The sequence below is a fragment of the Lontra canadensis genome, unplaced genomic scaffold (assembly GCF_010015895.1).
Source record: "Lontra canadensis isolate GAN:19392208 unplaced genomic scaffold, GSC_riverotter_1.0 scaffold5, whole genome shotgun sequence".
Taxonomy (NCBI): Eukaryota; Metazoa; Chordata; class Mammalia; order Carnivora; family Mustelidae; genus Lontra; species Lontra canadensis.
Genome location: NW_022630999.1, coordinates 12,736,464 through 12,762,467, shown reverse-complemented (window position 1 = coordinate 12,762,467; position 26,004 = coordinate 12,736,464). Strand labels below are relative to the sequence as shown.

The following is a 26,004-nucleotide window of genomic DNA, read 5'->3' as shown; positions in this document are numbered from 1 at the left end:
CAAATACTTTATTGAAATATGATTGACATATTAAGAGTTGTACATACTTTATGCAATTTGATGAGTTTGGAGACAAGTATACACCTGTAAAAGCATCACCACAGTCTATGCCATAAACATATCTATTGCTTCTACAGGTTTCCTCCAACCCTCTTAGTTATTATTATTATTTCAGGATAAGAACACTTAACATAAGACCTACCTTCTTTTTTTAAATACTTCTGATTTTAGTTAATTATAATAGGATACAAATTAAGATGAGTTCCCCAAAAGAGACCATAGTACAAGGTCTGGGAGGATCCCAAATGTGAAGTTTCTGTGTCCTCAGGACACAACACCCTTCCAGACCATCAGTGTGGAGGAATTTCACTCAAGCCTCAGTGTCTGGAGTTTTTAGTAGGGCTTTATTAGATAGGCATGATTACTTGAATAAGATCTACCTTATTAGTAAATTTTTAAGTATACAATACAGTATTGTTAACTACAGGCAGTATGCTGTACAGTAAATCTCTAGTACTCATTCATCTTGCATAACTAAAACTTTATACCCTTTGACTAATACTTTCTTATTTTCCCTCCTCCCAGCTCCTGGTAGCCGCCATTCTACACGCTGCTTCTATGACTTTGACTATTTTAGACTCCTTATATAAGTGAGATCATATAGTATTTGTCCTGTGTCTGGCTAATCTCATTTAGTAAAATGTACTCCAGGTTCCTCCATGTTGTCTCAGAAGGCAAGATTTCCTTCTTTTTTTCAGGCTCCATAATATTCAATTGTATGTATATGACACATTTTTAAAATCTAGTCATCAGTCAATGGACATTTAGTTTCCTTTCAAATCCTGGTTGTTGCAAATAATGTTGCAGTCAATACGGGGGTGCAGATACCTTTTCAAGATCCTGATTCCAATTATTTTGAATATTAACCCAGACATGGGATGCTGGATCATATGGTGGTTCTATTTTTAATTTTCTGAGGAACCTCTAGACTTTTTCCATAGTGACTGCACCAATTTTCATTCCCACCAACAGTGTACAAACGTTTCCTTTTTTCCACATTCTTGCCAACACTTATCGTTTGTGTTTTTGGTAATAGTCATAGGAGAGTCATTTTTAACATTACTTGTGTGTGTGTGCGCTTGTTTTTTCACTAATGATAACAGGGAGTTAAATTAGATTCATTTGTTCAGCCAACAAATAATCACTGAATGTGTATTACGTTTAAGGCCCAGTGCTAAATGTTGGGTAATTCACAGGATTGCAAGTGGGAACCAAAACCAGTCTTTGGCCTCTAAACATCTCCTCTCCTCTAATATATTAACGTCTCCCTCTTATCTGTATTCCATTTAGGGTTTCCAACTATCCAGACATTACTCAAGCTGTTTAAAGCCATATTTACCAACTTCATCACAAAACTTATTTTTCTTTCCTATATATTTCTCTCTGAATGGCTACCTATTTTCCAATGATACAGTGTAAAAATTCTGGACTATGTTTGACTCCTCCTACATCTCCATTTGACATTTCCAAACTTCCACCAAGCCTTAATGACTCACCTAAATTTATCTTGGATGCACTTTTCTTTTATTCCAGTTCTCTCTAATCTAGCCTGGGACCTCATCTCTCAAGCACCAGATTGCTATTTTTGCTTTCCTGTAGATTTCCCAGCTTTCAGGCACTTTTTTCTCCAATCCAATCTCCAGGTAATTTCCACACCTACAGTGATTCTCAGTGCCTTCTACTTAGGTCCAAGTTCCTTTGTCTGGCTTCTCAGGTCTGCCATTACCCTTTGTCTCTACCTTCCCTATGTCAGTTCTGTTTGCTTACCAACACACTCACTTCTCAAATCTATGCTCTTGCTTATGTGGCTTCCCAGATTGGAGTGGCATTACTTCTTTTCTTATTAAAAATTAAGTCATCTTTCAAGACTCTGATCAAGCGTCAAGAGTCAATTCCTCCTTCTTTTAATTCCTATTAAATTTATAGTCTATGTTATACTGATTAGCACTTTTTTACCATTTCAAGTTCTAAATTAAATTTAATTAGTTAACATATAGCATAACATTAGTTTCAGGGGTAGAATTTAGTTATTCATCACTTACATATAACACCTAGTGCTCATCAAAGCGTCCTCCTTAATGCCTACCACACATTTAGCCCATTCCCTCCCCACTTTCCCTTCAGCAACCCTCAGTTTGTTTGCTATAGTTAAGAGGCTCTTATGGTTTGCCCACTCTCCTTTTTTTTTTTAATTTCACTTATGTTCATCTGTTTTGTTTCTTAAATTCCATATTTGAGTGAAATCATATGGTATTTGTCTTTCTCCGACTAACTTATTTCACTTAACATAGTATACTCTAGATCTATCCATGTTGTTGCAAATGGCAAGATTTCATTCTTTTTCATTCTTTTGATGACTGAGTAATATTCTATTGTGTATTTGTGTGTGTGTGTGTGTGTACATATACACCCCCCACATCTTCTTTATCCATTCATCAGTCAATGAACAAATGGGGAGGAGCATAGGAAGAGAGGTGGGGAGGAGCAAAGAGAGAGAGAATCCCTATCAGGCTCCAGGCCCGTCGCAGAGCCCAACTCAGAGTTCCACGTGGGGCTTGATCCCACAACCCTGAGCTGGAATCAATAGTTGGATGCTTAACTGACTGAGCTACCCAGGTGGCCAGCTAAGTTTCAGTTTATTACAGCTTATGCTTGGTCCACTCACATTAGTCTCTGAGAGGCAGAGCTCCCTGAATTGGAGGCATAATGCCTAAAAGAATAAAACTGGTGTCTAGAGTGATGACTTCACCTGTTTAACCTTAAATGGGGTCAGGTGGGGTGGTAAGTGAGAGTATCGGCTGGTAGGACAAAGAATACAGAATTCATACGCTATTATTAGATTATTAGGGTCATCTAAAATATTTGTAAAGAGACATTGAAACACCTCCACAAAATCTAGTTTGTACCCAGGATATAATATTTTTACACAGAACATGTGAGAACTCAAATTCTTACTATTGATCATTTGGGGGGGATTATGATCAAATTAAGTCTAAAAGATAGAGTGAAACATCAAAAAATCCACATTTTTTCATTTGTGCAATATAGTAGAGTGATAGATTATTGCTGTCCTGGGAGGCAGAGATCCCTTTTTGCTTATTCTTTTAGTTGCAAGAGTAGTTTAGTTTAAGTTACTAAACTGAAGCAAATTTTAACAAATTCTTGTTCTTTTTTTTCTAATAAAAAAGGTCACTAAAATTATGTTAAATATAATGTAAAAAAGCTTTAATATTAATTCTGTGTAACTTTCAATAAGTCAAATATGCTTTAAAAATCATACCTGAAGTGAAGTGAATCATTACGAATGGGCTTATAAGTGTATAAAAGAAATTCAGTAAGGCTCATTATAAACAGTAAACCAAACTCAGTAGGTCAGTAAATCACCAAAAATATAAGCCCAATAATATCTTATGGAAGTGATATTAACCCTTTCAAGATAGCATCTCATTTGCCTCCCAATTCTTTCAGCTGACATTCAACTACTCTGGAGTGAGAACAATTAAAGAACTCTTGCCAGAATAACAACTGCAGAACAATGACTATTTTGGACAAGGACCTTCTTGAGGTCAACAGGGACTTCAACAGAAATCACTAACCACTTCCTTGAGTACTGCCAAGGAATTTTCCTTTTTTTTTTTTTTTAACTCTGTCAGTTTCCATTACCAAATGATTAGACTGCATTTTCTACCATGCATGATTCATTCTGTTGAAGTCTCATTCATAAAACAAACTGTAACCAAATAATATTTTCCATTACCTTGTAAAAAAACTAAATGACAACACAACAAAATCAACTGGCTTACCATTTTCCTTCTTCATTTTCATATTGTTGAACAGTATATCCAAACATGTCCTCTACGGGGCCGCTGAAAGTCATTGAATTTTTCACATCCACATTGAATGATACACAGAAGCCTAGAACAACTTTAAGAGGGAAAACAAAGTCCAGTTACACAGAGTTAACTAAGATTCCATCATGTTTTGAATTATGGAAGGCATGCCTAAAAATTGTGCTCTTGTTACAAAAAGCAATAATGCTCAAAAAATGAGAACTGCAAGAAAGGTTTATGGTATTAATTATATTACTGACTGCAAATAACAACTGAAGAATACAAGTACTAACATTCAAACAAAACCCTATAGAAATTTAGTAGCTGTACCATTCCCAGAGCTAATGACTTCAGAATCTGAGAGAGAGAGACCTGGCAGAAACTCGTGCTTGGATATGCCTAATGTGGTTACAGATAGCTTTCCAGTAATGAGCCCTACAGTGAATCATGGCCACTAATGCAATGTAAACAACTTCATTTTCCTGTTTTGACTATGAAGGATGCAAGAATCACCATTTAAATCCTCAGGAGGGGAAGCTTTCTCCTTACTGCTTCCAAAAGGAATGCAAGTTGATTGCCTTCACCCAGAAATGGCTTCCGAAGCAGGCCTGAGATTTGTTCTGCTTCTTTTTCCATCAAGCAGTGGACAGAAAGCTTATCCTAGTATGCTAGAACCTCCATATAGTTAGTGTTGGTGGTGACACACTCACAGGCTGCTGTCCATGATATATCTAGATCAAATGACGTATCTAAAGAGTCTGTTCAGTGCTTGACACACACTAGATATTCAATGAGGGTTAATTCTCTTCAATTTCCTTAAAGTTCAGGTAATGAAAACCCTTTACAAGAGAGACTCTCTCCTAAAAGAGTTCTGGATGGTGCCAAATTCTGTCAAATGAATGGTGCCAAATTCCAAGGTTGGTACTAGTTTTTGAAGTATAGTTGTGAAGTTACAAAGCATTCCTCTCCTAGATGCAACTAAGAATTCGTCCCAAAGAGCACTCCCTTATAAAATCACAAGCATCATAAGGTACATTCAGATGTAATTAAATTCACCATTCTTTATTAAAACCATGATACAGCTACACACATCCTGAAAAATTATCTTTCCTTACTCATTATAAATTCTTCCATAGATATAGTTTAAATCCAGACTCAAATTCATTCTATGCTTTAATTCATAACCTTCAATTTTAACATTGGCTTTTTTGCTGCACAGAATTGTACCTAATCTAGAGAAAATTTTGTTCTTTAAAAAAAAAATTATGTATACCTATTCATGAAAAAAGATACTTATGTATACCTATTTATAAAGTCTTCCTTGATATTTCCAACTGGAAATAATCTTTTTAACTACTAAATACTCCTCTTTCATTTTTTTAATATCTCTCATAGAAATAATAATAATAATAATAATTTATTTATTTATTTGACAGAGATCACAAGTAGGCAGAGAGGCAGGTAGAGAGAGAGAGGGAAGAGAATTCTCTGCTCAACAGAAAGCTCGATGTGGGGCTTGATCCCACTCACCCACTGCCACCCAGCCGTCCCTCATAGAAATAATTATTAAATATTATTTTATTTACATTGTAATTATCTGTGTAATTATCTGTGTGTGATTTCTACCCCCCTCCTCCAGTTTGGAAAATTCTTAAAAGCGGGGACTCTCTTCTTCTCTTTCTTATCCTTTCTCAAAATCTAGCACCTTGTACACAGATGGGCAATAACATATTTGTAGAATAAACACTGAAGGAGAAAGTGTACCAGCTGAAGTTAGAGGTAAACTGACAACTATTTCATTTTAGTTAAGAAAGACTTAATGGAGATGGAAATTTTCAAGTTAGATTTTTAAAGGAATGGAGAGATTCAACTTGGCAGTGAGAAGAAAATATATCCCAAGAATTTGGGAGGGTCTCTGCAAGTGATAAGACATAAAATGGGGCAAATATGGTTGTAAAATCATAGAGAGACTTGCCTGGCTTGTGTGGAAGATGTAGAAAAAGAATGGATGGGTAGCGTAGGTCCATTTATGTACATTTCCTGCTCCTACTTCAAGTGTGATGGAGAACAGCTGGTTACCATCTTCTGCATAATTGCCTTTTACATATTTGAAGACAGTTTTAAACACTGTTCACTCTACTCCAAACTAAATAGTACATGCTCCGACCCTTCTCTCACAGGTTTATTTTTTTGAAAACTTGTAACAGATTATTTTTTGATATGAGAGATATACAAGGTAGTAGGTCTACAACAGGATTTCTCAACTTTAGTTGAGAACTTTAGTGTTATTAAAATTTTGAGCCAGAAAATTATTTGTTATGAAAGTCTACACTGTGTGTTGTAGCAGCATCTGTGGTCCCTGCCCACATAATGCCAGTAGTACTCCCTGACTTAGGAAGATCAAAAATGTCTCCAGACACAGATAAATTCCCCTGGGATCAAAACTGCCAAAGCTGAATATGACTATTCTATAGAGAAGGACCAGACCACCACCACACCAATGATTTTGTTGAAGAAGATGATGGAAAAACAACTGGCCTGCAGACCAGCAGCATCTGCATCATCCAGAGCTGGTGAGGGATCCAGAATCTCAGGTTCCACTCGAATCTCCTGAATCAGTATCTCCATCCCAACAAGATCCCCAGGGAATTCAATTCCTGTTAAGGTTCGAGAGGTGTAAGCCTGTAATATGGTAACCCACTTTCATAATGTTGATGTAGGTAACATAATTTACCTAGATTAAAAGTGCTCACCATCTTTTAGACCAAAGGGGAAAGGAGTTATTATTAATCAGGCTCAAGTTCACTGCTCTTGAAGTATTTTTCTAGCACTTTATTGTGTTTAGTATATGTTCTCCCAAAAGCCATTCATGATATTCCTCATTATAAGACCAAGACCTTTTGGTTTCCTTTTTAGGCTTGTTTATTCCACATGTTGTGTTGAATGTTCAGGGGAAGGGGGGCGGTGTGCTGCACTTTTTTTTTTTTTTTTTTTTTTTTTTTTTTTTCCCCTTTTTTTTTTTAATTTTTGGGGGGGGGGGGGGGGTGTGCTGCTCTTTTTTTTTTTTTTTTTTTTTCATTTCCTGTCTTCAGAATTCTACGGGCAATTTGCCCAAAGTGATTGTAAATCAGTCTCTTTCATGTTTGCTAAGGCACCAAGGAGACTGAAGCACAGGAGATGACATAAAAAAAATAGTTTACATCTTGTTCTTTTGATTTAAAGGAGTACACAAAACAGTGAAGGCAGCTTCTCTAAACTTTGAGTTTGATGCTCATTTTGTTATACTAAGTTGTCTTGGAACTTTATGTACCAGAGGTAAAGCAAAAATCGTACTTATTCTCTGCTGAAGTCAAAAAACAAAAACAAAAACAAAGCTGAGGTGGCTTAAGGGGCCATAGAGGGTGAAAATGATGGGAAATAAAACATAGACAATAGTCAGATATCAAAATTAAGTTCTAATTTCACATGTACCAGCAGAAGAGGAATTTTTTTCCTTAAGAATAACAACACACTACTATTTGTTATTCTTCACATGCTCCTTCTCATATAATTTGCCCACAACCCTACAATTAGTGTTATTATCACTGCTGTGCAAATGAAGAGAAGAAGGCTCAAGACAGTTGAGAAGTTTGCCCATAGCTCCCCAGGATTCCCAAACATTCACATTAATTCAATTTTTACATCTTATCTCTAAAACTGAAAAGGGTTAGTAGAAGGCAACACTACTCTTAGTCCAAGTAATTACAACCTCTGAGAAGCAAAACTGGGAAGAGGCCTTCTACAGTGGCCATGGTTAAGAAAATGGGGCTGAGGGGGATGACTGGAGTAAGGAGAGAAGTCATGCCTGCAGAGACCTAGATAAAGCATCATGAGAGATTTCAGCCAAAACATTCATGTTCAGGTAGAAAAGAAATGGAAAGGCTTGCTCTCTGTCAAATATGATTATATGTGTCATATATTTAAGGGCTCAAAACTGAGGAGGAAGATGAGATTGTTGGTGTTGAAGGATATCTCTTGTAAAAGAGATCATTGTGCACAGTTTCTTTGTCCCAATATGGAATTTGAGGTGTAAGATGACTAAATGAGAGAAAGAGAAAAAGAGGGGGAGAAGTAAACTACAATTGTATGGTATTTTCTGTATATAAATATTTTGCCATGGGGCATCCAGGTGGCTCAGTCAGTTAAGCAGCTGACTCTTGATTTTGGCTTAGGTCGTGATCTCAGGGGCCTGGGGTCGAGCCACACTGCGGCTGGTGGGCTCTGTGCTCAGCTGACAATCTGCTTCCAGATTTTCTCTCTCTCTCTCTCCCTCTGCCCCTCCCCCTGCTTTCTTTTGCTCTCTCTCTCTCTCTCTCTCTCTCTCAAATAAATAAATAAATCACAAAAAATCTTTTGCCACTTACAAACATTTTCATATAAAAAGGATATTGAACTATTGAATGGCAGAACAGCAGCCATTATTCCCTCTTCTTGTATGTTAGGAAACTGGACTGTAGAAGGGTTAAGTGATTGGTCTAATGTCAGCTGTGTTAGTGGCAGAGAAGGAATTAAACACTGGGCTTCTCAGGTCAAATCATAGACTTTCTGTGACAAGAGTGCCATTGAAGTTGTGAGATTAATAATAATAAAAATAATAACAATAACCCAGGTCAACAGAACCTCAAAAGGCCCATGAGAGCTCTTAATCATCTCATAGCTTGAGTAGTTGAGGATAGGACTGGCAGGAAAAGTTGAATGAAGGGGGAAAAGTCTGAGCTTCTCCCGAGGGCACTGACTCTCTGGTCAAAGAAGACCTTCCTCCTCCACACATCCTCTGAGTTCCAAGAAAAGTCACTGCAGCCTGTTTGATATTTTGTTTTTTAATGAAGAAAGTCTGTGTTTCACAGGGTGGTCCAGAAATTCTGATCTAGCAATATCCAGATTGAAGTATTTAATAGCCAATGGAATTCTGAATATTTAAAAGCCCAAGTAAAAATGGTATCAAATAAATGGTGGCTAGGGATTGATATTAAAATGCTATTGCTTTCTTTCAACAACTTCCTACACATTTATCCAATCTGGACATAGGAGAAATCACGGAATTAATATTATATTTATTATTTTTAAAGAGTGAAATGGCACAGTATTAAGATAGGAAATAATAGCTGTTTTATTATAGTTAATGGTTTTTATTTTTATTTATTTATTTTTAAAGATTTTATTTATTTATTTGAGTGAGAGAGAGTGAGAAAGAGAGTGTGTGTGAGCAGGGAGGGTTAGAGGGGGAGGGAGAAAGAATCTGAAGCACACTCTGCACTTAGTAAGGAGGCCAACCCAGGGCTCAATGGAAGGCTCCGTCCTACAACCCTGAGATCATGACCTGAGCCAAAACCAAGAGTCAGATGCCCAACTAACTGAACCACCCAGGCGCCCTTATAGTTAATGGTTTTTAGAACAAATTCCTTGGTTGTATAGAAATATGGTAATCTTTAGAAATATATGAACCTAGGCTTACAGAGCCCTTTCACTTATATTATTTATGTAATTATTCACATTTATTCAACTACCACACAAATATTTATCAAGGTTTTACTTTGGGTTGAATATATGCTAGGTCCTGGAGATATAGTCATAATAAGATGGCACGTCTACTTTTAAGATCTTATAGCCTAGCTGGGAAAAAATACAGTAAGTGATTTAACTTCCATAGTCTCAGCTTATCATATTTAAAATGAGGTTACAAATGCTTTATAGGCATTGGTTGCTGTGACAAATACAACTTACACATGTAGCAATAAAGAATATTCAATAAATGAGTAAACCGTGTTCATAAGTAGAATTCAAAGAATCAGTTTACCATCTGGCAGTTGAATTTTCTTTTGGAAGAGGATCCCCTGCTCCCATCCTGATGACCATTTGTATCTTGAAAAATGATACAGATGTGTTGTATCAGTGTGGCAGGATAGTGGGTTCATTGACTCACTTCCATAGAAAGTTTCCTTTTTCTAAACCTGGCTGCAATGACATTTGTAAAGAAAATCTAAGATGAGGGAATCAGGCCATCCAGGTGAAACAACTGGCCAAGGAAGAGGAGTGCAAGGATTTCTGTCCTTCCAATTAGACCTCTTGGATTCTCATCTCAGTTCCTCAAAATGTGGTGAATATTTATGATACCACCCAGGTCTCAGCCAATAGCAAGTTAAGGATTTTCTTACTTCAATGACAATCTACTCTCCTCTAACCTATTTCAAAGATTATAAATCTATTCCAAGGATAGGATAAGACTGAAGTGACTTAAGGCATATTAATTGAGTGACAGTCTTGAGCCACCTGAGAATCAGAGAAAGTACCTAGGCAGTACAACCTCTGTAATGCAGAGCTACAGAGTCCCCGCAGTGTGAATGCTGGTACATCCTGGGCACCTTTTATATCTCTTGCTGTGCCAAAGCTTATTGGTGGAAAGAGTTCATCTACCCCTGCTCAGATGGATATAAACTCCTCAAATTATATATGCTCACTATAACTAATGATGTGATGCCTTAGGTATTTTATATCACTTCAAATTTACTTTTCCTTTTTCTTAAATTCAAATAAAATATATTCAACTTTGAGACAGTTCAAGGGGTAGGAAGAAAAACATTTTAATGATAAGAGTTGGTGATGGAAACTGAAAGCCCCTTTCCTCACTTGCAATGTATAATGAAACATCTTTATAATATCAGTGCTATAAATCTGAAATTTTAAGTAGTTCAATTATTCTTGGTGGTTAAGTGAGTTGGATCTCAATTTTGGTATACATGATTACCCTAAAAGATAAAATCTGAGAGGCGTTTGCGTGTCTCGGTTCATTAAGGGCCCAACTCTCAGTTTTGGTTCACGTCATGATCTCAGGGTTGTGGGACTGAGGCCCACATCAGGCTCTGAGCTCAGTGGGGAGCCTGCTTCTCTCCATCTTCTTCTCCTTCTGCCCCTCCCCCTGCTTGTGTGTGCTCTCTCTTTCTCTCTCTCTAAAATAAATAAAGATATTTTTAGACAAGATTAAGTTTGATAAATAGTGTAACTGGATCTATCCACAAATATAGTACTACATAATTCTACTTGATTTGAAATCAGAAGTGATTATTTTTACAGCATTGTAATCTTGAGAAGGATGAGACAAAGAACTCCAGTGGTAAAGACAACAGAAAATAAAAATAGAATAAAAGAAACAACATTAGAGCCTTGAGCCTTGATGTAGCATCAACACAAGTGTTTGGAAATGGTATCATAGTCTCAAATACAGGAATCTATATTTTCAGAAAAAAATACCATATCCAACTTGCTGTCTCCAAGCAATTGAAACTTCCCTATACAATTATGTAAGAGGAAAGTCTGGTTCAATCAATCCCACCATTAAGTGTTCTTTCATCAAAAATGATGTAATATGTCAGCACGATATCTACCTCTATCAGCAAGTCCAGAAAAGCCAATCCAAATAAACACCTCGATGTTCAAACATTTTCCGAGCTTCATCATGGGAGGTTGCTTTTTAACTTTAGCTTGCTGTAGTGAGTGAATTGTTTTGACTTTAGTGCTAACGTCCTGTGGGCTTCCAGTTAATACAAATGGTATTTGAACTTCAAAGTGAGTGTGTGTTTATGTGTGTATCTGTATATGGCTGGTGGGAAGAAGGCAAGGATGCCTAATTCTTGGCACATAGTAGGTGTTTAATACAAGTTTGTTAAGTGAAACAGGATGGAATAAACAGAGAAATGAAGATTTCTCATATAAAGGTCATTCTGGCTGTAAGAACTTGTACCCTTTTGTAAATGCTGCCCAGAATATTAAACTCCAATGGAGTGTTTCCCAAACATCCTTTGTTAAAAATCCCCCTTTTAAATTTTTCTACATAAGTTTGTTCTTCCACAGTGTTTATTTTCCTTTGTAGTATCTACAGACATCTGCTCTTTTCCCATATCCTCCCACCACAAATAATTGCCTACTCTGCCAACTCTCAGACTGTCCCTTCTCTTGAAATTCTTAAACAGTCTCAGTTTCCCAACGCCTCCACCCTATCACCTTCATCTTCTGGCTCTGTGGTTTACAGGATAAAAAAGCTGCAGAACCTCAGGGGTCCCTGGACCCCATTGTGGGAAACACGACTCGTGTGTTTTTGCAAGCAATGTGAGCACAGAACTCTGTTCTCCAGCTGCCCTGGCATCCTGGGAGCTGAACTCATTAATTTCTGTGACTACACAGCATGGAGCGCTGCATGGGGAAAGGCGTATTACACTTCAGAACAGAGCAGGTTGCATCCTATTCAAGTATTTATATAGAAATGTGAGATACAAAGTATTTGGAAATGTAAGAGTATGAATGAAGGTTGTATTTTTGTTAATGAAACTTTTCAGTAAATTTTATTGATTTACATAGAATATCTTCTCAGTGAGACAGTAAAATATTGTCAGTTTTAGGTTATTTTTGTTAGCATGTGTAACAAGTACTTTTGAGGGCCAGGAAGGCAAAAGGTAGTACACACTGTAAAATAAATTGTTCTAGGCACTAACAGGTTGTATTACTGATTCTCCTACAGATTCGATAGCGCAATTTTTCTGGGAGGCTTGGGTATTGGCTTTTGAAGTCCATGCACATGTTTGAGTGTGTGAGACATGTTTACTACTTCAGATACTTCTATTGCTTCACTGCAGAGAGTGAATTATACCTTTTTGTTTGTTTGTGTGTTTGAATAACTCAAATAGAAACTAGGAATTTAAAATAATTCGTATCACTGCGTATACTACCTCTTTGCTTTCCTTATGCAGGAAACTATCTCTTGTGCACATTAGCAAAAATAATGGGACTGGCAATGTGTTACTGGCTCATATATATCATGGAGAAGAAATTATATGTAAAGTAATATAATTCACTGAAAAAATCCGCAAATAAAGGTAGAACTTTTTATTCAGGTTTTTCTTCTCAGGCATTGATGGACACAATGCGTATGATACCTAGATAAGAATGTGACTCTGAGATTGAAACAAAAGCATCTCAAAAACATGAAAAAGATTAGCAAGTTATCCAACGTACGAATGATATAAAAAGAGCCAAAAGTGGGGCACCTGGGTGGTACAGTCAGTTAAGCATCTGACTCTTGGTTTTGGCTCAGGTTGTGATCTCAGATCTTGAGATGGAGCCCCACATGGGGCTTTGTGGGGAGTCTGCTTAAGACTCTTTCTCCCTCTCCTTCTGCCTCTCCCTCTCTCTAAAATAAATAAATCTTAAAAAAAAAAAAAGACCCAAAGCCATTCTCTCTTAATTGTACAATTTGTAGTTAGGAGCTAAAATTGTTTAAGTGAAAACACACTTATGTGTAACACAAAATAGAAATGAATGGAAAAATTCCAACATGTGAAAAAATCAATTGAATTAAATTGCGATTATTTTTTTTTAAGATTTTATTTATGTATTTGACAGACAGAGATCACAAGTAGGCAGAGAAGCAGGCAGAGAGAGAGGAGGAAGCAGGCTCTGCTGGGGCTGCGATCCCAGGACCCTGGGATCATGACCTGAGCCGAAGGCAGAGGCTTTAACCCACTGAACCACCCAGGCACCCCCAAATTGTGATTATTTATACTGGAAAGTAACTACTGGCACTTTGAATCAACCAGAGTATTTTTTCAAGGATTGAGTATGCCTGGACTTTTAAAAATGTCTTGATTTTTTCCCAAGGTTTTAACCTTGGGAAACACATAAAATTATTTGCCATGGGGCACAAAGGGGTATTAGCTTAACTTGCCTTAACATTTCATATTTTTTATTTTCCATATTGCTCAGAATCAGGAGGCAAAGTATACAGATTTATAACATTCCTTTTTTGGTGGAATAAGGTTGTCTAAATACTTTCTGGTTTAACACATAAGTGGTCAATCATTAACATTAATAAATTAAGGGCTTCATGAAACTAAGTAACAAAATAAAATACTATGCAAACCTCGACAGTTTATCAGAAACCAAAAACAAGGTCTATAAGAAAACAATTGCTCATTCTAGAGTTACCCAGTAGTTTTAATTGGCAATTTCAAATTGCATGGATGTAGAGATGCCTTATTGATTCTCATATACCACATAATAGGCTAATTTTTCTAGATGTCCCTAAAAACATACCAGCACTTAGACTAAAATGATTCTTCATAATATTTCTTTCCCTCCCTAGCTAATTACTATAGCTAGTTTTCATTTTATCATTCACTACCAAACATTCTCTTCATTCAAAAGTCTTTTGGTACCTCTGCCCAATTTAAAACTTGTTCAGTTTATCAAGAGAAAATAATGGAAGTCAAATACATATAACTTGTGGTTCGTCTGGAAAAAAAAAATTGGAAAATAAACCAGAAAGTATTTTAAAGGACATGGGTTTGTTTACAAGAGATGAAGAAAAATCTCAGTAGCCTGGAATGTTGAAATATTTCAGAAGGCAAGGGTCAATAGAATGCTTGTTTTCTTTTCAGAGGAAAGAGATAATTTAATGATGCTTTCTTTTCTGTTTTAAGATAGCTACAATTTTGTTTTCTTAGCTATAACTGTTGTTACTAAGACCATGATGATCTTTCAGCACTTAGAACATTTGTTGAGCAGTAACATCCTTGGATTCAAACTTTATTCCTATCTAGCCACATCATCTTTTACATTCTTTCCATTTGTCTCCTAGAGTATCTGGTAATTGAAGTAAATACAGATGTTATATCAAAATCCCCAAGAACTGGCAGCCAATATTTTCCTTAAATGGAAGCATACTGGTACTTACAATCGTAATTCTAGTGACCGAGTAGTTGTTATATACAAAGATCTTGAAATTCGAGTAGAGGTTACCTGTGGATTGGGGGCAAAAGAAGGAAGAGAATAGGATCCAAAAGGAAATAAAAATGTTGTTTTTTATATGTTTTTAGAGGAAAATGTTTACTTCCCATCCTCATGGAAGGGAGCTCTGTGAGCTGTAACGCTCCCTGTCTGTATCTATGCCTGTCTCCTTTCACACTTAAATGACTGATGAGTTTGGAAAGAGAAGCTGTATGGGCAGCCCAGTCTTCTCTTACTTGTTTTCTCTTAGAAGTGAGCCTACCTACAGAAAAACAAAAATGAAAACAAAAATGAAAATAATGCTATGTTCTATTTCCTCAATATCAGACTCTGAGTTGGGGGTAGAGGTTACATCCGCTTTGTGGGAATTTCATTCATCAGCCATGCTCCATTCTGATTCCTGGTTGTTTCCCAATCAGTTTTAGCCTCAATGACGAAAAGAATTGCTCATTATTGGGCTTTATTAAAAAATCATAATAGTGTTTTACTTCTCATGAAAAATAAACAATTATGGGACAATGTTAGATTAGATTTAGATTTAGATTTTGCAAATCTGGGCACATTTAGGTCTATGTTATAATTATTTTTCTTATGTTTATGTTATAATTTTCTTACGTTTATGTTATAATTAATTTTCCTATGTTTATTGTTATTCCTTTAATTTTCTCACTAGTCTAAAGTATTTCATGAGAAAAAAGAACTAAACATTTTCTGTATTATTATCATTATGTTTGAAGATGTGTTAACATAATATATCTTTTCTAATTCTTTTTAATTTTATTAATTTTAAAAAGTTTATATCTCTTAACCAGAATTAGAACAAACACAATGCTATTCTTGTTTTTAGGAGCTGCAAGGAGACACACAAAATAAAATAATTTGAATGTATCATCTTAATTATCTTTACCCATTTCCTATTTTCTACAATTCTTTCACAATCAATGACATGGATAGTAAGGGGTAGGGGGTGGTCAGTAGAAGAAGATATAAGGAGGCGTGATTGGGATAAGGGGTAGATACGATATTTCAGAGGCAGGCAAGGTGAAAAAGGGCATGTGGAGACCAGAACATGGTTTGTTTGACTGCTTCTGAGCAATATGGAAAATAAAAAATACAAAAGGTTAAGGGAAGTTAAAGCTAATACCACTTTGTGGCCCATGGCAAAATAAAATGTAGGTAGACTTCATCTGTTTGACGGTTTGTTACACTAGCTGCATCTTACACTCTGGTGGACATTGCTAGGGGCAAAAAAAAAAAAATCAGGATTTTAGAAATGAGGTTAATACTAAGTTCCCAATTTGCTCAACAAATACACTGGCCTGAAAAGGAACTGACATGCTAGAATTTTCACTATTTCCTTTCCAGTACTTGTCCACAGTCTAGTTTCTTGGCCTGTACTACTTATATGGCTATGTCTCCCTCTTTGGAGAACTGCAGATGATCCAAATCACAGAACTAAGAGTTACATTAAGAAAGAGACCCATGTGCTGCTCCAGGAACTCATAATTCCTTACTCTGGAAGAAGTTTAACTAAAATAAATGGAAGCAAGTCAAGTAACACTTACTGAGTTTCTACTGGCCATCCTTATTTCACAAACACTAGGCTCTCAGGGAAAATGTAAGAGAAACAGGTCATCACTCAATTTAGAACTGCCAGCATGCCAGAGGTGTACTGAACATTACTTCTGAGAATATAAACATATAAAGATGGAAGGGAAAATGCCAAGGAGTGGTACACTTATCAGCAAGGTTAAACAGGGTAGAGCAGAATTATAGTAGATGAATGAGCATGTGTATTTGACAATTTTCCTTAAGTATTGCAACTTTAGAAAGCTTGCTGACTTCATTGTTTCTCACCATTCCATGTATTCTTGCAACTCTCTAATCTTATATTATTATTTGGACCTTTAAAGGAGCAGAAATTAGTACAACCAAATCAATAGCAACAATGAAGACCATACCCGTTGACATCAATGGAATAGAGGACCACATTTCCTCAGAAGGGAGCCCATGGTATCTTACAGAATGTTACATCAGAATTTTTAAGACCTTAGAGTTAAAGAAAATTTGTATCTTATAAAAATGCAAAGATAATTAAATGGCTTTAGATTGGATATATATATATTTTTTTATAAGGGAATAATAGTCAGGATCCTGAGGGTTCTACATGGTACTTATCCTTGTGAAAGGCCATTTTACTATCTTTTCAAAGATTTTGAAAGGACACCTTTTCCATCTAGTGATACTACACAAAGGTAACACTCCAATTTTAAAATTTTTGATAGCTTACAAAACAAACAAACAAACAAACAAGAAGTTTGAGAAAAACAACCAAAAACAACCAAACAAAACTTAACTCTTTGAACAATGAGATCAGAGGGAATCAGGGATGAAAAAAAAAAAAATATATATATGATTTAGATATTTGTTAGAATAAAAAGGGTCTTCTCAATACCTAGAATATTTACCACTATTTAAATATGCTTCCAGATTTCTAGTGGTAGTGTTCCTCTCTATTCTAACATAGTGTAGGTAGTAAATGGTTATATAGTGCAAGAAAAATCTGTTCAACTGATCTTCTATCAAACTGTAGAGTTTAGGGGAAACTGCAAGGAATTAAATATGACTTCCTAATATTTGACTGTTATAGTGTTAAATCATAAAATATTATAGTCAGTAGTTATAAGACACCTTACCTATTATTTAAATTGGCCCTTCCATTTCACCAGAAGCCAGCAAGTACCTTGTTAGGCAACCATCTCATTCCAAACAAGGGTTTCAGATGGTGCTGCTACGTTTTTAAGTTTTATGTTTTAAGTGACACTGACATCCAGGCTGAATGGTCCAGGAATGAGCATCAGATTTAAAATGAACCATCTGGTGTCTCACTCTCCTGGCCACAGTTGATTAACTCTAAGGCAGCCAATCCAAGTACTCTACTCTCTGACAACAGGTTGGCATCTTTTGTAGGCTCTTGTCTTGGTGTTGAAGATCATGCAACAGGACAGTCAGGAACAGATAAGGCTTCATTCTTGCCAAGAAGAATGGTGTGAAAGTGAAGTCCAGATGAGGGAAAGAGAGAATTCTAAGATACAGAAGGGAAGTGAGATATTGTCTAGTCCAGTTAGTGGTCCTCCTTCGGTTTCATTGGTCCACTGTGGCTGAAGGAAGGATGGGAAAAAAAGAGTGAGGCAGGGTAGCTAAGAAAAACAGATGGCTCTCTTGACCTGACTCAATGCTTCCTTCTTATTTTTCCCCTAAAAACCATTAAAAACTTTAAAATGTTGAATAAGAGAAAAAGTGACTGGCCTGCCCTGTATATAGATTGGAAGTGTGTAAATAAATGTATGTGACAAAATTCTGCATTGTCATATTCATTCAGGACACACTAATAAGCACCTATCATGTGCAAGGTAGTGTGGAAGAACTATGAGTGATTAAGAGGCAAAATAAACATTAGCCATGCCCTCAGAAAGCTTTAATTACTTGTGAGACATAAGGCATAATCAAATAATTAACCTTATGAAGTTAAAAAAGAAAAAAAATCCCACAGGCCAGAAGTGATCAGCGACTCCTATAATTTGGATGCCAATTTTTACAAATCTTAACAATCCTAGTTTTGTTTTTTTTTTCTTTTTTTCCTATTTAATCATTGAAAAGGTTTGTGCTATCTAAGATTTTATTTATTGATTTATTTGAGGGTGGGGGATGGAGGAGCAGAGGGAGAGGCTCGATCTTATGACCCTGAGATCATGACCTGAACCAAAATCAAGAGTCGGACACTTAACTGATTGAGCCACCCAGGCACCCCAGGTCTGTGCAATCTAAAAGAGAATAGGAAATAGATACCTTTGGGACTTAATTTGGGTAGTCCTTTACGTACTATGAAAAAGTGGGACACCTTTTTAGGTGACTAAGCAGGTGGTTAAATACGCAACATTTCCCTGGGAAGACTACATTTCACATTAGAAAATGCTTTCAGTACTTTACGTCTGTGCTCCAGGCATCACCAGAAGTTCAAAATAAAGCCAGATGGAAACATGACACAGAACTCACACTGACTTTCATTGCCCGGTCAGATTTAAAGTCGAAATCTTCCATTATGCAACATAAGAATAACTCATTTAAATACAGGCAAAAGGGCAGGACGGTGGTGATGTCACCACAGAATAATTGCAGCTTTGTGTCAGGCCAATCTTATGAGGAGGGCAGAGCTGAATGAGGAACCAGCTTGCCCCTCCATGGGCTGACACCCTGCCTGGCGCCTACAGTGAAAAACTGCGAGGTTGAGTGATTCTGTTGTGTGTCAGTTATTTCCCAGCCAAACCCTGAAGCGGATTTTTCCTTCATGTCTTGAGTGCAAGTACTATTCCATACGATGATGAAAGACCAGTAATATAATTTGTGTGGACACTTCATAAAATACTTGGCCTTTTACTACTTTAAAAGTACAAAAAGAACTTTGTGAAAAATATCAAAAAATTGGATTTCCTTAATTTTAACTTTGTACCAACTAGTCATGATTTTCTGGATGAACTCCAATCAACTTAAAAATGACTGTTAATTATTTTTTTTAAATGTCTGTCAAAGAAAGCACAGAAAAAAATTGTTTTTGTTTTTTTAAAGATATGCTCCCTGGTGAATACTCAGGACTTACTCAAAACATTCATACAGTTGGGCACATAAGAGCTCCCAAAATTTATCTTTGAAGACGTATAATGGGGACAATTTGAGAAGGTGATGAATCAAACTTTGTCATCTATTTTTTAACAGATTGAACTGAGAAAAAAAAATGATAGCAGAATAGCATTAGGGTCCAGAAAATTGGCTTCTAAGAAGCTTTTAGTTTTCTGAATAAGGCTATTGTCTAAATTCTTAAATTTGTATGTTCTCATACTCAAATAGCTTTTCACAGAACTACTAAAATTATCAGCTTTTTTAAAAAATATTTGGGGACTCAAATAACTTTTCATATATTGAATCAAATGTCATTCTTAAAAAGAAAGAATTACTTCTACTACATATTTATTTAACTGATGCATGAAATGAAACTCCAACAAAGTTGGTCATAAGCTACATGTCACACTAAAATACAAAGGTGCTGGGGCTAAGTGTTAGGATAATATGCCTTTATGACCTGAATCCTCAGCTACTTGCAAACTCTACCAAAGTTGAGGATCACAGTGGTCAAAGGCCCAAGTCTCAACAATAACAATGATTTAATTATTCATAATTGACAAAAGCAAAAACAAACAAAAACAACAACTACCAAAAACAAAACAAAACAAAACAAAACAAAACAAAACAATAAGAGTGTATCATGTGTAACAGTGTGAACACACACACACACACATACACAGATATGCTTTCTGGACATTTTAATGGAGTCCTGCACTTGGCAATACCAAAAAACCCCCAAATCCTTTAATATCTTAAAAAGTATTTTCTCTCTATGTGAATATGGTACTGTTCTCATTAGCTTCCTCTCAAAGGAAAAAAAAAAAATCCACATAAATGTCCTTTGAAAGCCTTATTTGAAAAGTCCTGGTGGTGGGTATTAAGGAGGGCACATACTGCATGGAGCACTGGCTGTGGTGCATAAACAATGAATCTTGGAACACTGAAAAAATAAAATTAAATTTAAAAGAACTCAAAAAAAGAGAAATTCAGAATCACAATCATTGAAGACATTTTTCAAAACTGATTAAGAATTTCTCCTTTACAGGGTGGCAAATTTATAGGATTTTCTTTCTCTCCCTAACCTATAGGACTTTTGTCACAAAAACTCAGATTACCACATTTTTTAAAAAATTGCCATTTTTTCCCTTAAAGACTTTTTTTTTTTTTAATTAAAGCATGACATATGTTCAGTATAGGGGGATGAATTGTGTTCCCTCAAAAATATGTCCAAAGTCCCAACCTCTGGTGTCTGTGAATGTGACCTTTTTGGAAGAAGGATCTTTGCAGATGTAATTAAGTTAAGGGTCTTGAGATGAGATCAACTTGCATTTAGAGTGCGCCTAAAATTCACTGATTGCTATCCTCATAAAAGAAGGGAGAGGGAGATTTGGGATACCTAGAACCAGAAACACAGAGGAGAAGACATGTGAAGACAGGTAGAGACTAAAGAATATGTTTATAAGCCATGAAATGCCAAGAAATTTTAGCAGCTACCACAAACTAGAGAAGGCAAGGAAAGACTCTTCTCTAAATCCTTCAGAAGGAGTATAGCTTGATTTTGGACTTCTGGCCTCTAGCTGTGAGAGAACAAATTTCTGGGTTTTTGGTTTTTACTTTTTTTTTCCTTTCTAGTTTCTATAGAGAGAGAGAGGAAAAAATGTTTCTGCTGTGTTGAGAACTCATGGGATTTGATTTACTCTCTTAACAACTTTAATACATACCATAGAGCAAGGTGAGCTGTAGACATCATGTTGTACATTACATCCCCAGTACTTGTCTTATCAGTGGAAGTTTGTATTTTTTTACGATCTTCACCTAATCCTCTCTCCCCCTACTCTCTACCTCTAGTAACCACAAATCTGATCCCTTTTTCTATGAGTTAGATTTTGTTTGTTAATTTTGTTTTTTTGATATTCCACATGTGAGAGCCTACAGCATTTGTCTTCCTCAGTCTGACTTATTTCACTTAGCATAATGTCTTCAGGGTTCATACATTTTGTCACAAATGGTAGAATTTTCTTTCCTTTTTATAGCTGAATAATATTCCTGTGTGTGTGTGTGTGTGTGTGTGTGTGTGACGTCTTTATCCATCCTTCTGTCAATGAACACTTAGGTTGTTTCCATATCTTGGCTATTATAAATGATGCTGCTATGAACATGGAGGTGCAGATACCTCTTTGACATAGTGTTTTCATTTTCTCTGGCTATATTCCCAGATGTAGAATTGCTGAATCGTAGAGTAGTTCTGTTTTTAACTTGTTAAGGAACCTCCATTTTGTTTTCCATATTGACTGCTCCTATTTACATTCCCACCAGGAGTTCACAAGGGTTTTCTTTTCTCCACTTCTCACCAGCATTTATTATCTTGTCTTTTTGATGCTAGCCAAGATTTCTATTCCTTTAAGGCTCTGTGTTTGTGGTAATTTGTTACAATAGCCCTAGGAAATAAAGACGTTCAGAAAAGGTCACAAATCCTCATTTTTTACACATGTACATAAGGGTATAAATTAACACACTCATGTAACTGCCACCCAAATCTGGAAAAGGAACATTTTCAGCACAACTGAAGCCCTTTTGGAGTCCAGTTCCTTTAAAACTAAGAAGCAACTCAACAGCAAAGAGGCAAACAACCCAATTAAAAATGGGTGAAGTAATTAGTAGCAATTATTTGTAGTAATTAGAACCTTGATATATTGCTGATGGAGATGTAACATCATGTAGCTGCTGGGGAAAACAGTTTGGTGGTTCCTTGAAAAATTAAACATAGAGCTGCCATATGACCCAAAAATTCCACCTCCAAGTATAATACCCCAAAGATAGGTCCACATAAAAACTTGTACATTATTATTCATAGTATTACTATTCATGATAGCCAAAGAATGGAAACAACCCAGATGTCTATCAATTGATGAATGGATAAGCAAAATATGATATGACCATATAGTATTATTCAGCTATAAAAACGAATGAAGTATCGATACACACTACAACATGAATCAACCAGGTTTGTCATTTTCAGGGCCTCAGAAGAGGGGGAAATGGGAGTAATTGCTTCATTTGGAGTGGTGAGAAAGCTCTGGGAATGGATAGATAGTGGTAATGGCTGCACAACATTGTAAATGTACTTACTGCCACTAAATTATAACTTTGAAATGCCTAAATAGTAGGGGCACTGGGTGCCTCAGTCAGTTAAGCATCTGACTTTGGCTCAGGTCACGGTCTCAGGGTCCTAGGATGGAGCTTGCATCAGGCTCTGTACTCAATGTGGGGGGGGGGTCTGCTCTCCGGCTCCCTCTGCCCCTCGCCCCCGCTTGTGTTCTCTCTCATATAAATTTATATTAATATTAAATATTATATTTACATATATTTATATATTGTTTATATTTATATATAATTTATAGTTTATATAAATTATGTATAATTTATATAATTATGTATAATTTATATATACTATAAATTACAAATAATATTATATTTATATTAAAAATATAAAATGGGTAAGTGGTAAAATTTATTTTGCATATACTTTACCACAAGAAACAAAATACAAAGCATCTCAATTACTCACCCTAAACATACAAAGTATGCTTTTTTTTCATCATTTTTTAATTTAATTTCTTTTCAGTGTAACAGATTCATTGTTTATGCACCACACCCAGTGCTCCATGCAATATGTGCCCTCCTTAATACCCACCACCAGGCTCCCCCAACCTCCCACCCCCCACCCCTTTAAAACCCTCAGATTGTTTTTCAGAGTCCATAGTCTCTCATGATTCACCTCCCCTTCCAATTTCCCTCAACTCCCTTCTCCTCTCCATCTCCCCATGTCCTCCATGTTATTTGTTATGCTCCACAAATAAGTGAAACCATATGATAATTGACTCTCTCTGCTTGACTTATTTCACTCAGCATAATCTCTTCCAGTCCTGTCCATGTTGCTACAAAAGTTGGGTATTCATCCTTTCTGATGGAGGCATAATACTCCATAGTGTATATGGACTACATCTTCCTTATCCATTCGTCCGTTGAAGGGCATCTTGGTTCTTTCCACAGTTTGGTGACCGTGGCCATTGCTGCTATAAACCTTGGGATACAGATGGCCCTTCTTTTCACTACATCTTTATCTTTGGGGTAAATACCCAGTAGTACAATTGCAGGGTCATAGCAAAGCTCTATTTTTAATTTCTTGAGGAATCTCCACACTGTTCTCCAAAGTGGCTGCACCAACTTGCATTCCCACCAACAGTGTAAGAGGGTTCTCCTTTCTCCACATCCAATTTTGGCCATTCTATTCTAACTGGTGTAAGGTAGTATCTCAACGTGGTTTTGATTTGAATTTCCCTGATGGCTAATGATGATAAACATTTTTTCATTTGTCTGTTACCCATTTGTATGTCTCCCTTGGAGAAGTGTCTGTTCACGTCTTCTGCCAATTTTTTTTTATTGGATTATTTGTTTTTTGGGTGTTGAGTTTGAGAATTCTTTATAGATCTTGGATATCACCCCTATATCTGTACTGTCATTTGCAAATATCTTCTCCCACTCTGTGGGTTGCCTCTTTGTTTTGTTGACTGCTTCCTTTTCAGTGCAGAAGTTTTTTTAATCTTGATTAAGTCTGAAAGTTCATTTTTGCTTTTGTTTCCCTTGCCTTTGGAGACGTGTCTTGAAAGAAGTTGCTGTGGCCGTTGTCTAAGAGGTTACTGACTATGTTCTTTAGGATTGTGATGGATTCCTGTCTTTACGTGGAAAACCCAAAAGACTGCACTCCTAAAGTACTAGAACTCATACAGCAATTCAGTAATGCGGCAGGATACAAAATCAATGCACAGAAATCAGTTGCTTTCTTACACACTAACAATGTAACTGTAGAAAGAGAAATAAGGGAATCAATTCCACTTACAATAGCACCAAAAATCATAAGATAACTTGGAATAAAACTAACCAAAGATGTATACTCTAGAAGGTACAGAACACTTATGAAAGACATTGAAGAAGACACAAAAAGATGGAAAACATCCCATGTTCATGGATTAGAAGAATAAACATTGTTAAAATGTCTGTGCTGCCTAGAGTAATCTGTACTTTCAGTGCCATCCTAATCAAAATACCAATTGTATTTTTCAAAGTGCTGGAACAAACAATCTTAAAATTTTTATGGAACCAGAAAAGATCCTGAATCACCAAGGAAATGTTGAAAAAGAAAAACAAAGCTGGGGGCATCACATTGCCTAATTTCAAGCTATATTACAAAACTGTGATCACCAAGACAGCATGGTATTGGCACAAAAACAGACCATACATCAGTGGAACAGAATAGAGGGCCCAGATCTGGACCTTCAACTCTATGGTCAACTAATCTTTGACAAATCAGGAGAATATATCCAATGGAAAAAAGAGTCTCTTCAATAAATGGTGCTGGGCAAATTGGACAGCTATGTACAGAAGATTGATACCCATCCATTCTCTTATACCATACACAAAAATAAACTCTAAATGGATGAAAGCCCTCAATGTGTGAGACTCAGTTTGCTTTTTAAAGTATCTTCCATCCTTTTTTTTTCTATTTAAAACAATAAAATATAAATACTTTTCTTTGGTGACTAATACAGGATTGTGTAATTGGACATTCTGCAAATTGGGCTTTCTGCCATTGCATTAGATAAAAGTACAGTATGTTTTACTTGGTTACTAATCAGCCCATTAACAGAGAACAACTTCCCTGCTGTTTTATCTTCAATGGAAGACAAAAGGAAACACAAATTAGGATAGATATTAAAATTTGGATGCTTCAGGTACATATTTAAATATATTTTGATACGTGATTTATAATTGTGTGTGTTTGTGAATATATGCATATATATTTTTTAACCCATAGAACAAAGCATGGTCAGGGCTGAAAGAAATTAGGTCACAGACCATTGAGTATGAAAATATAAAACAAACACAGCACTTAAGGCCGGGTACATTTTCTTCAAGCTATAACTCTGCAAACATCTGACATACCATCTATCTGGAAAGTATAGAACATATTAATGACATTTTGTATATTTGTGGAATAAATAGACAAGTGCTCATATGTTTAATTTCTTTGTAAAGCTACTACAGGCATACAAATATGTATTCTATTTTCTAAGCATTCAATAGAAACAAAAAAGAAACGGTAAAAGCACTCTTCATCCTTTCTGCTTCCTTTTCCCATGTTTTCTCCTGGTTTCCAATTATTTTTCTTCCTTTGTCTTATTTCACCACTCTGTATTGCTTTCTCAGTCCCCATTAGGATATAAATGCTCAACCACAGGCTAAACATTGACCAAGTAAATAAACATTTAACTGGTTGTGGGTTCTGCCTAAGCAGTATCATGGGATCAAAACTACAAATAGAAGAGATCTCTGGAGATACGTGAGCTCTGTTTTCCTACAGCAGGAAAAGCCTGGGGTGTCAGAGAGAATAAAATAGCCTTCAGTGTCACTATAAAGGCATACAGTTAAAAGTTTATGATTAGATATTTTTAGTGCAGTAATGAAATTGATAGTATTTTGAATATTACATACAGGCCTTTCATTAAGTTTGAAAATGATTATCTTCTCTAATATTTTATTGATCAAAAATAATTTGACC

The 26,004-nt window shown here is 36.1% G+C and overlaps 1 protein-coding gene across 1 annotated transcript in view; it reads right to left on the bottom strand.

The window, feature by feature from the left end:
* The window catches only part of ITGA1 (integrin subunit alpha 1), a 158,198-nt gene that overhangs the window by 101,613 nt on the left and 30,581 nt on the right, over positions 1-26,004 (bottom strand). The window contains exon 2 of the mRNA XM_032851453.1: positions 3,864-3,984. Within this exon, the coding sequence (XP_032707344.1) occupies positions 3,864-3,984 (121 nt within the window). The remainder of the gene's footprint in view (positions 1-3,863; positions 3,985-26,004) is intronic.